General features: G+C 30.3%; 3 protein-coding genes across 6 annotated transcripts; 2 read left to right on the top strand and 1 right to left on the bottom strand.

Annotated features, from left to right (window-relative positions):
* Window positions 1-3,434: 3,434 nt before the first annotated feature.
* Window positions 3,435-5,184, top strand: LOC114187195 (U-box domain-containing protein 35-like). The gene is made up of 4 exons (XM_028075363.1): window positions 3,435-3,920; window positions 4,417-4,541; window positions 4,610-4,725; window positions 4,807-5,184. The coding sequence occupies exons 1-4, from the start codon at window positions 3,611-3,613 to the stop codon at window positions 5,006-5,008; spliced, it is 753 nt and encodes a 250-aa protein (XP_027931164.1). The 5' UTR covers window positions 3,435-3,610; the 3' UTR covers window positions 5,009-5,184.
* A 1,812-nt stretch (window positions 5,185-6,996) lies between these two features.
* Window positions 6,997-8,726, top strand: LOC114189063 (U-box domain-containing protein 35-like). Its single transcript, XM_028077767.1, has 4 exons — window positions 6,997-7,579; window positions 7,805-7,923; window positions 8,016-8,131; window positions 8,215-8,726. The coding sequence occupies exons 1-4, from the start codon at window positions 7,195-7,197 to the stop codon at window positions 8,429-8,431; spliced, it is 837 nt and encodes a 278-aa protein (XP_027933568.1). The 5' UTR covers window positions 6,997-7,194; the 3' UTR covers window positions 8,432-8,726.
* Window positions 8,727-9,956: 1,230 nt separating this feature from the next.
* On the bottom strand, window positions 9,957-14,069 carry LOC114186910 (serine/threonine-protein kinase D6PKL2). Of its 4 annotated transcripts, XM_028074984.1 has the most exons (4): window positions 13,853-14,008; window positions 13,649-13,720; window positions 11,972-13,014; window positions 10,165-11,050 (listed from the first exon to the last, which is right to left on the bottom strand). In XM_028074984.1, the coding sequence occupies exons 3-4, from the start codon at window positions 12,925-12,927 to the stop codon at window positions 10,165-10,167; spliced, it is 1,842 nt and encodes a 613-aa protein (XP_027930785.1). In that variant the 5' UTR covers window positions 12,928-13,014; window positions 13,649-13,720; window positions 13,853-14,008. The 4 variants fall into 4 exon arrangements, with proteins under 4 accessions (XP_027930786.1, XP_027930785.1, XP_027930784.1 ...); XM_028074983.1 differs by lacking the exon at window positions 13,649-13,720 and having other exon boundaries at window positions 13,853-14,069; XM_028074982.1 differs by having other exon boundaries at window positions 13,649-13,860.
* Window positions 14,070-17,900: the final 3,831 nt, after the last annotated feature.

Genomic DNA, 17,900 nt, shown 5'->3' with positions numbered 1-17,900 from the left:
AAAAGAAGTGTTTTAAACTCTAAGCTATCTTTTAGTTGGGTATGATATCTCTTAATTAGGCTTAGTCACCCTAAATATAATGTTATTTAGCAACTAGACCTAGTCACCCTAAATATAAGCCACGACAAAATTCTTTGTTTGTTTATATAAACTACGAATTATTTTATATAAATTCATTTTTATTTTTACCAAAATGCCTTTGGGTATTTTCTCTATTGTAAATATTAGAGAATTAAAGAGATTAATTTTAATAATTAAAACTCCATCAGTATTATTTAAATTTAGAATAATTTTATAAAATATTAAAAAATACAAACAAATTTTATGTTAATAAGTGGATGATTTCTCATATATATATATATATATATATATATATATATATATATATATATATATATATATATATATATATATATATATATATATATATATATATATAAAATATAAAACAATTGAAGACTAAACATGAGGAGTTATCAAACTCAAGGGATGGCAACGGGATATAAATAGTGTCTATCCAACAAAAAATTCACTCCTTACTTACTTATATGAGTATCTATTTAAAAAATTATATTTATAAATTTTTTAAATTAAATTTAAATAAAATTACAAAAAGTATATTAAATAAAAAATAAATTTAATTTAAAATAATAAAATATAATTTTAATTTTAATTAAATTTAACTTAATTAAAAATCTTAATTTTATTTTATTTTTTTGCAGGTAACGGGTATTTACGGGTACGAATAGTATGATACTCACATTTATAAGCGGGTATTAAAATATCTGCTATCCGCAAATCACAAATACTCGCGAGTACAGATAATATAGTACCCGCACCTGACTCGTTTATAAGCGGGTATTAAAATACCCCCTACCCATTAGTAACAAATACCCGTGGGTACCAACTATCTGTCGCAGATTTTATCTGCAGATACTTACAAACACTGGTATTTTTGCCATCCTTACCCAAACATGACTGGGTTAACCTCACTAGCTCTATCCTTTTTCATATCATAGTGTTTATGATGTGAAGTTTCGTTCGATTCACACCACTTAAATATCACATCCTATACAATGAGATACTAGTTGAGTCAAAATAGTTTTGCTTTCAGACTCCCCTTTTAGTACATTTTTACATCTTAAGTAGTAGTATTTTCTTTGAAAATAGCCACATAAGACCAAACTTATCATTACAAGCTAAACAAAGCATAGATAAACAAAAATTAAAGTTTTGTTCGAAAAAACCCATACTAGCTTAACATACGAGCTTTTATCAACTTAATATCTCATTCTATAACAAGAAATTCATATATTTATCCTTATCACCAATAATCATTTTCTTCAAGATATTTAGCCTAGATTTTTTTCAAAATTACAGTCACACCAACACCATCACCATAGTATTAAAAATTTAGTATTAATAAAAGAAATTCCTAATCATCATTAATGCATAAAAATCGTTCTATAATTCATTATTAATCAAATATATACTCATTTCCAAACATAATACATATCACCAAAACTTCATTATTTAATTGAATCAAACTTCACCCAGTTATACGGTTATCAATTATTATTTTTAAGTAATTTTAAATAATCAATTTCCTTGACCTTAAGGAAAACTATTATTGTTCTCTCCTTTATACAAAGTCTTTAGTTACAACTGTCATATATTCACAACCTAAAGACTAAAATTAACGATTGAACAATGGTTTAAGAACCCCAACTAGATGAAGATACATCTAGAAAACAGACAAATCACATGCAACAAGAGACAATTGCATGCATAACAAAAAAAAGAATTGTTCTGTCAAATGAGGAAAATTTGAACTTACCCTAATATGAAATTGATCGACTTGTATGGTAGAATCTTTGATACCAATTATTTCTATGACTTTGGATCTTCAAGAAAAAAAAATGAAGGAGATCAATCTACTAAAAAGGAATAGGAAGGAAGGAGATTGATAATTGAGAATGATATGATTTTATGTAAACAACCTTTGTTTTTCAAAAGATCATCTAAAATCTTTTAACTTTTTATAATATATATAATATATTATTAATAAGGAAAAAAAGTATTAATATAATAATATAAGTCCACTCATTCTTAGGATTTATAATGAAGTTCTCATATTATATTTTTCTTAGTTCAAAGATGTCATTGTTTAGTTCAAAATAAACTTCAAATAAAGCAAATTGAACAATCCTCACTGTAACTAATCAGTTTCGCAATTAACAAGTTTTAGTTCATTCAAACATTCAATATTATTATTTCAATACACAAGACCAACATACACTTCAGACATTAGCAACAATTTCAATTTCTCATCACAATTCCTTTATTGAGCAAAAATCATAAATCAATTTATATAATTAAATTAATTTCTCTTACCTTGAGTAAAAGTCCTAACTCAAATGTTACTCTTGCAACTCTAGTAAAATATTATCAAAGATCATAACACATCTTTATGATCACAAACATACAAATATTCAATTTGACATATTTTGAGTCATATGCATACACAAAAGAGTCACATGCAACTCAAAACAGTAGACTAACTAAAAAAACAAATGTGAGTTTACTCTATTTTGAGTTCTGATCAAATGGGTGTGAAGAATTTTTTTCAAAGATCCCTTCTATGAGCTTTCACTTTCAAATAGATGAAGATAAGGTTAAAGACATAAAAAGAAAATAAAAAAGAATCTTTAGAATTTTTCTTTTTAAAAAATAATAGTCTTTATAAAATGAAACTTAATTAATAAAAAATTTATTTATAATTTAAATTATAAAATAATCAAATCTCACATTTGAAAATCACTACTACTTTTTAATATATGTTAAACTTCAAGCAGACTTTTTACCACCTACATAATTGTCATTTGGAGTGCATTTTTAAATTCAATGCTAATGAAATATCTGATTACAAACATCACAAAATTCAAAATATACTCATGTATCTATTTAACTAAATTAGAACTATAGATATCAAATCCATTTTAAATAATCCAAAAAAAATTAGCCTTTTAACTATTCAATTAACGAAATTTGGCTAATAAAAGCCAACTTTTCCCGGACTCAATATGTTAAGTCAAATTTTAAGCACCTAAATGTTTCTTTGTAATTATTTTTTATTTCCCCCTAGAGTTGTTGAGCAAAATTTTAATTTAAAAAGAACTAAGAGTCCTTAATTAGCAACTGTAAAATAAAAAATAAAGTCATGAATTGAGTGCCACTTCTTCTTAACTTTTAAATATTTAAAAAAAAAACTAAATTCATAAATTTGAAAAAAAAAAGAAAAAAAAAAGAACTACACTGTTGAGTGGCAAAATATCTTATAGAACACATTTGGGTTGGTCTAGAGAAAAAAAAAAGTCAAAGTTGATATTCAAACTCTAAATTTCCTAGTCTACGAATCACATGCCTTTTCACACCCTCAAATTTGTTTCTGAGGCCGGTGCTGCTATTAATTCAACTCCATACATTTCTCTCTCTCATTTACACCACACTTTCTCTCTTCATTTACACCTTCAACTTTCTTCTAAACATAACTATTATTGCCCTTTCACCCAGGCCAAGAACCCACAACAACAATTCTTCACTCATATAAATGTCTCAAACCTTAACTCACACCATGCACCGTTCACCTCTTCAGCCGGAGAACAACCGCTACGGAAGAAGCAACAGCACCGTGAGTGAGATAGAGGAAGATAACTCTTCAGACTTGCCCTTCAATGATTCTCTGGTTACCATTAGCGAACAAGAGAAGAAGGAGGAGGAAGACACTGTTTATGTGGCCGTGGGAAAGAGTCCCAGCAGCATCGAAGCCTTGTCATGGACTCTCAACAACTTCACCACTCCATCTACCATTCTCTATCTCATACACGTTTTCCCAGAGATCAAACACCTTCCAAATCCATGTAACTTTTCTTCCAAATCTCTCATGCCCCTTTTCTTTGTTTTTTTCTTTATTTTGTTCTTTCGTTTTTGGATCATACTTTTTCAATCATTCTTTCTTTTCTGTCTCTATGGTAGATATATAGGTGCAAGTTGTTCACACCCTTGGCCTACCTCTGAGGTTGAGGTCTTACCCACCATGCTCTTTTTAAGACCACAAAAAATTTATCAATCACTTCTGTGATATGTATATGATGATGGTTGACAGTTTGAAAGGTCAACATGTTTTCTTTTTTCTCCCATTCGGTTTTCTTCAGTATTTCCCAAGAATCAATTTTGAGGGCTTATGATAATCCAATGTCTGCTAAAGTTAAAGTTGTAATGTGAATTTCTAATTCTAAGACAAAAGGTCAAAGCCCCGTTTGTTGAATTTTTCCACAAATAAGAATTTTGCAAGCATATGCATTTGTGAGTTTGTGAATGTGTCTGAGAGATGGCACTGTGTTTGTGTTATGACAGTGGGAGTGGGAATGATTCCAAAGGACCAAGTGAGTCCTGAGCAGGTAGAGAGCTACATGGCCCAAGAACGAGGCAAGAGAAGAGAACTCCTTAACAAATTCCTCCAACTATGTTCTGCTTCCAAGGTACTCATTCTACAACTAAAATGATTTCACCCAAAATCAAGACTTGAAGTAAGCAAAATATCAAACAGGTTAAGGTCGACACAATCTTGATTGAGAGTGACTTGATTGCAAAGGCTATCATCGACCTCATTCCCATTCTTCAAATAAGAAAACTAGTGATTGGAGCAAACAAATCCCAAATAAGGTACAGTACAATATTTTTGAAACAGTTAATTTATCCGAAAAGAATCGATGATTTAGTGTTTGTAACATTTTGGTTGGACAGAAAATTGAGATCAAGGAAAGGGAGTGGCATAGTTGATCAGATAGTTCAGAATGCTCCAGAAAGTTGCAATGTGAGTATTGTGTGTGATGGAAAAGAAGTAAATGAACAGATAGGTGGTGCCATTGCCAGTGATACTTCCATGTCCCAGAAAAACAAGCATCAGCAGAATGCATCGGTTTCGTGTGTTTGTTTCAACTTTTAAGTCAAAAGTACTGTGTGTCAGTCACTGAATTTCAGCATTGGGAATAGTTCCCTAAATGAATGTTGGTTTTAGATTTTACCCTTTGAAAAACCAACAATGTTCATGAATCTACCATTGTTTATATAGAGGTGTGAATTGGGTTTAAGAATCTACATATATTCAGAATTTTTTATTTACCAGAGACTGGCAAAATTATGTTAAATTCACTTGCTGGGAGAAGAGTAAATAAAATAGGAGAATTTATCTTCAAAATGAAAAGGATATATATATATATATATATATATATATATATATATATATATATATATATATATATATATATATATATATATATATATCATTCATTTTAAAGTACATTTTCATCTGAATTTATTAAAATTAGTAGTTCGTAAGGAAAAATATTAATATTAAAAGATATGTTCAATTTTTTTTTATTGAAAGGTAGTTAAACTTTTTTTATTCAACTTAAAAAAAAAATTATGTGTTTAACCCTTGATTGTTGGTTCAAGCTGATCAAGTCGACAACTTAGTGGTTTATCCAGCAATTTGTGGGCTGGTCTTAATCTACACAGTTTTTCTGATTTTTTTGTTTATATTGATTTTTTGGTTTTATAGACTTCATTTTTTTTTTATTTAAAGATGTTCTTAATTTATTTTGGTTCCGGTGAAAAGAATTCTTTGATTTTAGTTACTCTAAAAACTACAATTATTTATAATACAACGTGACACTTATTAATTATTTGTGAGCAAAAGTCAAATGATAATTTTCAATGATGAAGACTAACAATAGTATGATATGATATCAAAAATAACATCGTTAAAAATAAATTTTAAATTATTTAAAAAAAGGATGTTTTGTTTATTTTAAACGGAACTTTAAAAAACTAAAATTAGTGATTTAAATTTTGAAGGAATGGAAAATAGAAGATATATTACAAGAAGTATAGAATCAACTTCTGTTTTTGTAAGGATTAAAAACAATAATTTTAAATTTCACAAGAATAAGAAAAACGTTATAAGAACAAAGTCAAAATTTGATTTCAAGAATTAAACATATATTTAAAATTTATTTGTTTCATGTTAGGGTTACGGGTAAGTTCATCAATTTTGATAGCTAAAATAATCTAATTTTATTGTTTTTGGTACAATATTACTTAGTAAAAACAGAAAACGTAGACTCAATTAGAATTAGCTTTTCAGTCTATTGAAGTTTTTTTGTTTATTTTAAAGCGCCACAATTTTCTTTTAAAGTTAGATAGTTTTAAAAATAACCGAACATGTAAATTGATTTTAACTTTGAAAAAAAAATGATTCATTTTATCTTTTTAATAAATCTATATGCTATAGTTCTTTTACATATTTATTAACTTAAATTCCAACCACACACATATACAATCACAAGTAAAGTTGTACAGTGAGGTTTTTCTAAGTCACAATGCTGAAAACGAACAATTACATAAGATGGAACTTATTGTATGATATGACTTAATAAAGCTTGCATTGCATGCTTGATTAAAAATTTCTCATTATAAGTTAAAAAAATAAAATCTAACTCATAATATTGAAGTTTATTTTACTAATATAACCATTATAATCAATGTCCCAAACTGTCTGAGCACTCTCAACCCAAAACCTTAAGGCAATGAGTTTATGGGTCTTGATTCTTATATAGTGCTATACTTTCTCATTTCTGGTCAATGTGGGACTTAGACTCACACTTAGATTCCTAACACAAACTCCATTAATTTATATTTTAATATTTGTAAAGAATTTTTCTATTCATCTTCGTATCATTTTCTTACTAATTAAAAAATCCTCCTCTCCGCACCTTCATTATTATTACAAAACAAAACATATACCATTGAAAATGTATGCCAACTAACTTCAACTTATTTTAACTCAATTCCAATAACATTAGGTTCAAGTGTCAACTATGAAAATGAATTAAATCCTCGTATAGAACTTTCCCTTAACAATTTTGTCTAGTTTGAACAACATTAACTTCAAAAACAAAATACCTATTGTCTATATAAAAGACAAAAAATTGTTCATTGCAGTTTCGTTTTAGCTATGCTTATTAACACAACGAAACTCTAATCCAATTCCAAGGTTTTTATCAGAGAGTCTACAAAACTCATCATAAGACAAACCAAGTTGATGTAAAACTGTTACTGTAGAAAACACCAATGTTGTCAGGGGAAACTAGGCATGATTGTGTGCACTACGAATCCGATGATGAAACCTTTAGCTGTTCTTGCGGGTTCATAGGGTTCGGGAGAAACCAAGTTTATGACAGCAGCATCAATGGAGCAAACAATGAAGATTCAGAGGAGCTATTTGAGATCAATCTGAAGGAGTCATTGGAGACAATATCAGAAGACTGTGAGAGCAGTGTGTTCTCTTTCGACATTCACAACGACAACGACACAGATGTTGTTCATGTGGCAGTAGACCACGTTGGAGAATCAAGCATGGAAGCCCTTTTATGGACTTTGAACCATGCTGTCACACCCTCTACCACTGTCTATCTCATACACGTTTTTCCTCAAATCAGACTCATCCCAAGCCCATGTGAGTCATCATCTTCTTTAAGAGAAACTGTTACATAGTTCATCATCATCACATGGTCCAGACTATAATTTTGGTTATTTTTCAAAAGTTGAAAATTTTGGTTGTTACCATTTTCATTAATTAAAATGCTGAAGTCAACGAATGAATGAAGTGGTTGTTTGTTTCCATTGATTAATCAAGCCATTCATTGAGCTATGACTTTGTGTGCTTGATCTTTGATGGCAGTTGGAAAATTTCCTAGGAATCGTGTGAATGCAGAGTATGTTTACTTTCACTTGACTCAACAGAAAAGCAAGAGAATATTGCTCCTTCAAGAGTTCATTGACTTGTGCCTTGATTCAAAGGTAAAGAAATTTTCTCACACAAAAACAATACACAGTTTGATGGTTGAAAAATATCACTTTCATGGAATTTAATATGTAAAGAAAAAGTGCAGGTTAAGGTGGAAGTGATGGTTGTAGAGGGTGACAACGTTGCCAAAGCAATAACAGAACTAGTTAGAGATCATGATATAAGAAAACTAGTGATTGGAATCACCAAATCTAATTTAAGGTACCATTTCATGCAATAATCTAAAATTAAATTAATAGCAATAATTGTTTCTACTGATCTGTCACTAATTTTTTTCTGAGTAGCAAATCCGTGTCTAGAAGGAGAAATGGTATAGCAGATAAGATCCTGAGAAATGCAGCAGAGATCTGTGATGTTAAAATGATATGCGATGGAAATGAAGTGACAGATGAAATGATTAGCAGTTTCGGAGTTGCACATGAAGAGAATGAATCATGTGGTTTTGTTCCTCTTATGCGTTTTGTGTCCAATCCTATATGGCTATTTAGACCCAGATTTTGATCAATAACCCTGTTTTAATATAGTATTACCAAAAGGTGGTGCATAAAAATGTCATTAATTAGTGAATAATTGATGTTTAAAGAGCTAATTATCATTATGGAGATGTATGTATTAGAGAATTGTAATTACTGAAAGTGGCAATTGTCTATTCCAAGCAATTAGTGGTGAGCATGTGATGCATGATGATGTGGTGAGTTAGGCTGAAAGTATTTTATACTAATGTTGTTGTAACGTGTGGTGGTTGCAGAGACTTCAAATTGTTGCTCTCAAAATTACAATACACATGCATCACTGGCCTGAGATAAGATAATATTTATATCAAATATCATAAATTCAATTGACCAAGTGGTAGTTTAAATTATCTACTATTTCTTAAAAATGGTTTTAGTTTTAAATTGCTCTGACTTTTGAAACAACTAAAGTATTCAATGATCTATTTACATAATTGTTTGGGATTAATTCTTGAAATAAAGTTACATTTTTTTATTTTCTAAAATCTTGCTTTTTTTGACTTCTGATCTATTTTAGCTTTGGTCCTTGTTGGTTTATTTTAGTACCTTTAAATTTATTTTTTCTTTTGTGTTTTACTGACTACTTTTAAGGGATTAATTCAAAATAAAAAAAATAATATGAAGACTAAAAAAATATTTACCAAAATCAAGATAATAAATTTCATAGAATTCAAGTTTTTTTTTAAAATTCAATTATATATCAAGTACTAGTGAAATATATACACATAAATGATACTCCTGTCGGTTGCGTGTAATTTGAATAATTCATACTAATGTGGAAATTAAGAGATTAAAACATTATTTATTAATTAGTATTGTATAGTTAACATAATTAATGAATAAAGTCAATAAGTATTTATTGGGGCTATAATAGAGGCTGGATTTGGCTGAGGAATGATAGTATAAGCTGGATATTTAGACCAGTAAATACAAAGTATTTGTTGAAATCTACTAAGAATTTGTGTTTTTTTTATATATTTGTACTCCTCATTTAAAATAAACATGAATAAAAGTGTAACTGATTTGTAATCTTCTCCGCTCTTTTTAAAAAGTAAGTTGATAGATAGAACTTCTTTTTCAAAAGTAGAAGCCGCATTCTCTATAGTAGTCAATGCAGCAATTTGTAAGAAAAGGTTCCGAAACAAAATGAAATTGCCATTAAAAACTTAAATTGTAGCACAGTCTAACCTATATTCATACAAATTAAGAATCAGAACTTTATTTATTTTAAGAAATGTTTTAATGTTAATTGTTTTTCTTCGCATGACTATCACACAACATTTGTTTTCATTATCACTCTTTAATTTTATTATATCTACAAAAATAATTATAAACTGAATAAAAATAAAAGTATGAGTGATGCAATATTATTATTTTAGCATCAGGAGGAGCTAGCTCACATTTGTTTTGAAAGAAATGGTGTGGAGATTAAAATGAGGATGTTGGATGATGCAGATGTGCTCCACTATCATTTTACCAATTGGGGAGCTTAGAGCATCATCACCAGCATTGGCTGGTAGTGAATAAATGTTGTTTTTATATGACTTGTATTTGAGATGACAGAGAAGGCATGCATTAATTGTGCCATACAAATATGAAACTGCAAATAGCCAACAAAAAACAAACATACAATTCCTCATGGTCTGTTTTCTGAAACATTGAAAAAAACTTCCTCCCCTCTTGACAGAAACCATTGGCAATCAATAGTGTCTGTCTCTACCTCTAGAAGAAATCAAACTCCAGATAATTATCAGAACCTTTCTGATTAGCTATTGACATGTGATTAACAGCCTTTTCACCAGCACCACCTGATGAGGCTGGGGAGGGTATCTTCTCAAACTCCACAGCCTTTGGGATCTCAGGTGGAGTAGCACATCTGATCAATGCCCAGTTCACACCTTCAAAAAAAGGGTGTTGCTTTATCTCAGTTGCACCTCTTTTGTATGCCAATCTGTGCTGGGGTTCTTTCACAAGCAACCCCCTTATGAGATCTCTTGCTGCAAAACTCACAACAGGTGCTTCTGGAAAACGCAGCGGCTGACCCACGACGTTGAACAGTGTGGCTCGGTTGCCGGATCCCTTGAAAGGAGTTTTTCCGAACAACAGCTCGTAAAGAAAGATCCCAAAAGTCCACCAATCAACTGCACTGCCATGACCTTCACCCTTGATGATCTCAGGTGCCAAGTATTCATGAGTTCCGACAAATGACATGGACCTAGCATCGGTAGGCTCTGCAATCAGCTCAGGTAATGGGCTCACTTGGTTGCCAATTTCAGTTTTTGGCTTTCGGTCTTTCTTTGATTTGCTGGAGAAGAGGCGGGGTGAAAAGCATGTGGTGGGGGCAACACAGGATGGTTGGATGCAGGAAGGTGGTTCAATACATGCAGGTTGGACACAGTAAACAGGGTTCTTTCTTAAAGGCTCAGAATCCGTGGATGAGGTTTTCACAAGGGTTGGACTCACGGCACATCGGAGGGAAAGATCAAAGTCAGAGAGCATAATATGTCCGTCGTCCCTAACAAGGACATTTTCTGGCTTAAGGTCACGGTAGACAATCCCAAGCATGTGGAGGTACTCCAAAGCCAGAAGGACCTCTGCTACATAAAATCTGCAATTTACAAGGAAATTATCAGTGATTACCATCAAATCATATTAACATAACTGCCAAAACCAGGAAAAGTACCCAAAAGGAAAGAAACCATGACTAAGAGGCTTAAGGAGCATTCAGACATCTCATTTTCAGCTGAAAGAATTGATAGAAAATCAAAAGCTTTCCTTAAACCATGACTAATTACAGTTACAATTTGCACTTAAGTTATCTTACCTTAAACAAGCTTTCAAAGATTCATTCACTTTTACTATGGTTGAGGTTATGTATTGATGTGTTCATTTAGAAAAATGAAAGCAGACATCAAACCCACAATTGATATATGAAATTGTCTGGAATACAGTATTTGACTTCATATAGGACTTGAATACATCAACCAGAAGCATCATAAACCCTTTGAAAAGTAAAACAAGCAAACCCACATGTTAAAGAACTCGTATCACAACCTCCACCTATACTTTCCATGCATGCATGAGAGGAAGATTCTACACTAAAAATTTGATGTTCTTTACATATTAAGCAATTAAGTGGTCATAGATGTTTGTATAATGGAAACCAGGATCTGGACACAAGGATAAAGTGATCAAAGCATTAGAATTAGGTTGTTTAAATATAGTGCAGCAATTAGAGCAATAACCACAAATAAGGATGAGGCCACTGCAACCACCTACATGAGTTTATCCAGGGACAATTTTGAAAAGAAATTAAAAGACAAATGCTTTAGTTGTAATTACAACACCCTGATAGGACTCAAATCTAGTTTCTTTCCCAGTAGAATAACAAGCCAGTAAGCACTGTATCTGAAATCGGATCCAATTTTCACTAAATAGTATAAGAAAACGGAGAAACTCTAAAGGAGAAATACAGTGAGTATAATAATCATTATGAATGAACCAAAATTAAATTGTAATTTAAACATACTTTACTGCCTGCTCAGGAAAATGCTTCCCTGGTTGCTTCTGCCTGAGAGTATGGAGGTCACCACCTGGGCAGAATTCCATTACCAAACATGAGAATTTCTCAGTTTCAAAATGAGTGTACAAAGTTGGGAGAAACGGGTGATCAAGAGACTGCAGGATTTCTCGTTCTGTCTGAGCACGAAGTAGCTTTTTGCGACTCGCTAGGGACCCTTTGTCCATTACCTTCATTGCAAAGTAACATTTAGTTCCACTCAACTCAGAGAGATAAACACTGCCTATATCCCCACAACCCAGCCTCTTCAGTAGTCTAAAGTGACCTAATCCCAACACCCCATCTCTACTTCGAACTGCTTGAATGGCTTCCCATCTCAAGTCATTTGCCTTGTGAGGTTTGTTTATGCTGCTACTAAAGCTACTGCAAGTACTCTCATCACTCACATCACTGCTCGTGCTTCCTCTGTAAATACTGCTCTTACCACTCTCAACAAAATCAGCTCTGTCACTAATCTTGGCACTTCCACTTGTCTTTGCAAGACTGCTCGCCCCATCACTAACTTTGGCAGAAACAGAACTGTTCTTTACACTTCCATATTCCGATGTCTTTTTGTCTTGGTCAATGGAGCTTTCCTGTGACCCTATGTTCTCATTAACAGCACGATCCGCCTTGTCTAGAACAGATGAAGAAGCACCAGAACTACTTTTATTGCTCAAGGATTCGGCAGACCCCTTTTGGATTGAAACTCCTAACTTCTTGTTTTCAGCAGTTTCCCCAGTATTCTGCTTGGACATGCTCCCTACAGACTTGGATAAATCCTCTGGACCAGCCAGCTCCGTTTTCCCTGTTTTCAGGGAAGCTGGATTCCCTGAAGACCAGTTGTCTTTTGCCTCAAGAGTTTGAATTCCAGCCGTCTTCTGATGGTGTTTCGGAAGAGATCTAGAGCTAGTTTTTGAGTCCATCAGAAATACTAAAAACTTTCAATCAAGATCAAATTGACCAAACCAGTGGCTCAGCACCCATTTATCTCTCCAAAAACAACAAACAACCTATAAAAAAGCCACCAACATCGCAAAAAAGCAGTCAGCCGTCAAGCCACAGTATGAAAACCATGCCAGTTTAACGGGTGCGTGTTAACAGATATTCATGAACCAATCCACAAAACAAACACTTCAAACATCAATAAATTCACAACATAATTTCCTCACATTCAGAATCAGACAAATATATCCTTTTAACAGATAAAACCAAAACAGTTCCTCCACTTGACACATAACAGCACAAGTACATCACAACCTAACCAAAACACAAGAAGATAATTAACCAACCAAGACCTCAGACTGCAGCAGAAAGGTGAACCCCATCCCATATTATCCATGAACAAACAGACGACATAACCCTAAGACCAATTTTAAAAAGAAGAGATACCATATATCTACATCCCTAGCAAAGCTGCATGCAAAGCACGATCCAATTAGTGAAGCAGAACAGTCACTGAACACCAACAAGACAAGAATCAACCAAAAAACAGAAAAAAAAAATCAGAGAAGAAGATGAAAGGGTTGGACTTAGAAGACCAAGAGAAGAGTAAAGTAAAAAGGTCAAATTTGCCGGCAAAAACGGGAAAAACCATATTTTGGAGAGAAAAAAAAAAGGTATTGGGGTTAGAGGAAAATAAATTACCAGAAGCAGGTTGAAGAGAGTGATCCTGAGAGAATTGTATAAAAAATGGATCTTGAAGAGGAAAAGTGGAATCTGAAGCAGATCGGAAGAGGGAGAGAGAAACCCAGATGGAAAAAAGAGTTAAACTTGAAGAGCTATGGCGAAAAGTAAATGAGAAGTGAGGGATTGGAAGAAAGGGAAAGTAAGAAGAGAACAAAAGAGTACCTAATTTGAAGGATCAGAACACAGCTTCGTTGCTTTAGCAGAGAGAGAGAGATAGCACTGTAGATAGGGAGCTGGTGGTAGCTTAGAGAGAGAAAGAGAGAAAAAGGAGAGAGAGAGAGAGAGAGGGGTCAAAGGTAAAGCAAAACTTTTTTCTTGATTCAATAATTTCAAAGGGTTTTTGTCGCCAAAACCAAGAGAGGTCCAAATCACTAAACAGTTCTGAGGTCTTGCACCTGTCTGTCATGCCTTTGCCCAAATAATTCTTTTATCCTTTTCATTTTATCTTTTTTTTCCTTTCTTTTTTATTTATTTTTCAATGCTAATGTATAAAGGTATGCATACATCAATGACTATTTTCATGTGTTATGCAAATTATTCAAACTTTTTCAATATATTAAACACAAATTCTAGCTATGGGTATTAAATGAAAAATCCAATTCTTCTATTAGGAAATATTATTAGTATATTGTAGAATTTTAATACATCTCAAGAAAATTTTAATAGTTTTTTGTACTAATTTATATTCAGTGTATTCAAAAAAATTGTCTGACGAAACCTTCCTAAAGATATTTTTGAATGGTGTTTTGTGCATATTATTATTAATATAAATCATGTTACTTACTTGTATACGGAGTAGAATTAAAAACTAAATAAGGCAAAACTAGATACTACTGAAAAGTTAGTTAGTTCGTTATGTTTGAAAAGTTAAATAGATTCCGAAAAGTTAATTTATTGGAATTTGTTGATAATTGAATTATTTGGAATTAGTAAAAGTTTATGTTAATCAATAAATATAAAATGATGTATATGTATTTAAATAATATTTTATATCAAATTTAATTTTATGCTGTTTTATAAAGATGTGTTCTAGAATTATTTTCAATTTTAAAGACTCGTAATTTTTGTTTATAATTAATTATTTTAAATATATTTAGGTTTAATTATTATAATTTTTATATTTTATATTTTATATTTTATTATTAAGCTTACACATAGTCTTAAAATATTTTTAAATTAAATTTAAAAATAAATAATACACTTCGAAAATATTTGGTACAAGATAAATTTGTAGTTTATGAAAATCTTAGCATAAATATCTTGTCATCATGTTTTGGTTTTTCTCTGTCGTTAATGGTTGTAGTTATTTTTGATATAAATCATTACATAGTTGGTAATACGAAGGAATGATAACGTGGGTCAGTTTATTTAGTTTTAGTTCGTCTCGTATTTATCTCGTAAAAATTGTAAATTCATATTATTTAGAAAGAAAGTGCAGTATGATTATGATAAATACGATTAATTTTTTTGTCCTGTATAATGTTTATTATGTTATGAAAGTTTGCAGACGACCCACAAACTACATAACAAGTTATTTGTTTGGTAATATTTTTCTTCTCTAAAGTATTAAGATACAAAATTTTAATAACTTTATTTTCACTTTATTAAATTAATGGAAATAATAAATTTTATAAATTCATTTCTTAAAATAAATAATATTTTTAATTTATAATATCTAATTTCTAAGTATAAGTCCATTGAAAATATAAACAATTTTGAACTTGAAAAAAAAAATACTAATGAAGAAGTTACTCTTGGATAAACTGAACATGGATGAATGAATTAACTCCTGATGAACTAAAAAAGAAAAGTAAATAAACAAGTTACTTATAATACTTCATTCACTTAACATTTTTTTCTAGCAGATTTGTGCATTGTCATCCATAGTAAGAGTTAAGGAAATCTTTTACTGCAATAAAACCATCATGTTACTTTTATTTTATGTAGGAAATAGTTATAGTTTATATTAAAATAAAAAAATTACTTTTTTAAATTATAAAATATTTCTAGAAGTACTTAGGAATAACTAAACGAAGTTTAGTTCTTTTTGAAAGAAATAAAATTTCTAAAGTTCATGAGTTTTAAACATAACAAAATTCTCTAACATCAAACACTTCCTTAATTACTTTGTAACTTTAACTATGTTTGTATAGTGGTTGAAATTTCCTAAAGTGTAATGAAATATAATTTATTTTAAGAAAAGAAAAATACACATTTAATGATTACTACGACATAAGATATGAAAAAAGTGATTTTTTTTAAATACATCTTAAAATAACATTAGAAACTTACAATTTACTTAAAAACTTTTTTTTTTCTATTAAATACTTATAGCAACGGTACAATCTACTTTAAACCTGTTTATCAAACGCAGCTAGTAAGTTAAAGCAGGTTTTTCAAATGATAAAAATATAAAATCTAGTTTAAATATTATGAAAGACAAAATCTTCTATTTATTTTCTTAATATTTGGATGAAATAGATCATTACATCGATTGTAAACAGAATTTTGGTGATGATTTACATGGAAAAAAGTATTATTTTTAACCTGTTTGACAGCTGTGAGTATAATAAAAATAATGAGTTGAATCTTAACACGAATTCTTATGAAATATTGAGCACAAGTTTCGAACTAGAATATTAGTTAAATAGTTAATAATTGGATATTTACAATAAAGAAATTTTGAGTTCATGTTATTGAGGAAGAAAGTGTGACCAGGTTGAACAAGACGACAACTTGGTTATGGTCGGGAGAATCTAATGCCTACCATCCTATATTTCTTCTTTTAATGGTAGGAAGGCCTATTTTTATTTTAAATTGTAATAATTTAACTTCATTAATTTTTTTTTACTAATTTAAGTCTTTTAATTAAATTTTTACTAAAATAATTATTTTACTGAGTGTTAAAAAATGTTATGTTTTTCAAAACTTATGTTATTTGATATTTTGGTTAACTAAACTAACATAGATATTTTTTCTATCTTGATTTTGTTATGTATTTTTATTAGAAAACAAAAAAAATGATAATATAATTTAATTTTTAAGTATTTTACAAATTTGAATATTTTAATTATTTCTCATTACCAGATGTTTAAAATATTTCCAATCTCTATCATCAATCATGGTATGTTAATTATTTGATACCAATTCAATCACACACTTAAACAACAATCTAGTTTATGGTAAAATTAAATTTACAAACTCAATCAATCAAATTTTGATTTTTTTTTTAATAAAAACTCAATTGAAGATACATGTGTTTATAATTAGCTTCATTAAGTTTTTTTCTAATACTTGTATACATAAATAATTTTTCATATTTACGGTGAAATTTTGCAACTTTTAAAAAGTTAAAAAAATCCTTAATTTATTAACAAAATAATGACATGTTATGAAAAAAATAAAATGAAACAATATTGCTGCATTTCCAATATTTATAAAATCATGTTATATTGATCTTTCTATTATTTCAAAAACCATAACACGTTTTAAAAATTGAGTATTTATTAAAAAATTAAGTTTGTGATAAGAACTCAATTAAGTTAGAATAATAGAAAAAGGAATTGAGAGATAAAATTGCAAAATTTTCAGAATTAAGTTAAGAAAGAAAACATGGGATGCAAAATTAAACAAGTTAAAGAAAGGAAAAAGAATGAAGGGAATAATAAATAAAATTCCTATAGACAATAATTGTTATTATGATTATGTTGGCATTGTTCATCTGATGGAAATACAAATTCCCATCACTTAAGCCGACATGAAGATTTTTGGTTACCTAAAATGGGTGCTACTTTCCTCTGCAGTCAATAAAATCACCAAGTAATGGACCAACGGTTCATGGAATGTTTGGGTGATCCAATGAAAAATAGAGGTGTATTACTGAATCATCTTCCCTATAATAACTTTTGGTGGACCACACTCACTCAATCACTCACACCATATTCATATTATGAATCACATAATCATACACATTATGTACATACCAATACCAAAAAACAACTCTTTTAATCTCATTCCAAAATTAAAATATGACTTATAATAGCATTAACCTATGCTCTTCTCATTCATTCATTACAGGGCCCAGTTTCTAAATGCAATTCCTATGATGGGACAAGGGATCACACAAGGATCACTTAATCCCTTTTCTGTTCTTTATGTCACCAATTCAGAAAGAGAAATATATATACACTGAGGTTGCATTAATTAATAA

The sequence above is a fragment of the Vigna unguiculata genome, chromosome 6 (genome assembly GCF_004118075.2).
Source record: "Vigna unguiculata cultivar IT97K-499-35 chromosome 6, ASM411807v1, whole genome shotgun sequence".
In the NCBI taxonomy this organism is placed as follows: Eukaryota; Viridiplantae; Streptophyta; class Magnoliopsida; order Fabales; family Fabaceae; genus Vigna; species Vigna unguiculata.
The sequence above is the reverse complement of the archived record's forward strand: the minus strand, read 5'-3'. Positions and strand labels throughout refer to the sequence as shown.

Bases quoted from the DNA above. Each gene is read 5' to 3' on its own strand.
- LOC114187195 (XM_028075363.1), top strand. From the start codon at position 3,611: ATGTCTCAAACCTTAACTCACACCATGCACCGTTCACCTCTTCAGCCG. The intron at 3,921-4,416 runs GTAACTTTTCTT...GTGTTATGACAG, and splicing joins CAAACACCTTCCAAATCCAT to TGGGAGTGGGAATGATTCCA. The intron at 4,726-4,806 runs GTACAGTACAAT...TTGGTTGGACAG, and splicing joins GCAAACAAATCCCAAATAAG to AAAATTGAGATCAAGGAAAG.
- LOC114189063 (XM_028077767.1), top strand. From the start codon at position 7,195: ATGTTGTCAGGGGAAACTAGGCATGATTGTGTGCACTACGAATCCGAT. The intron at 7,580-7,804 runs GTGAGTCATCAT...CTTTGATGGCAG, and splicing joins CAGACTCATCCCAAGCCCAT to TTGGAAAATTTCCTAGGAAT. The intron at 8,132-8,214 runs GTACCATTTCAT...TTTTCTGAGTAG, and splicing joins ATCACCAAATCTAATTTAAG to CAAATCCGTGTCTAGAAGGA.
- LOC114186910 (XM_028074983.1), bottom strand. From the start codon at position 12,927: ATGGACTCAAAAACTAGCTCTAGATCTCTTCCGAAACACCATCAGAAG. The intron at 11,051-11,971 runs GTATGTTTAAAT...TGTAAATTGCAG, and splicing joins TTTCCTGAGCAGGCAGTAAA to ATTTTATGTAGCAGAGGTCC.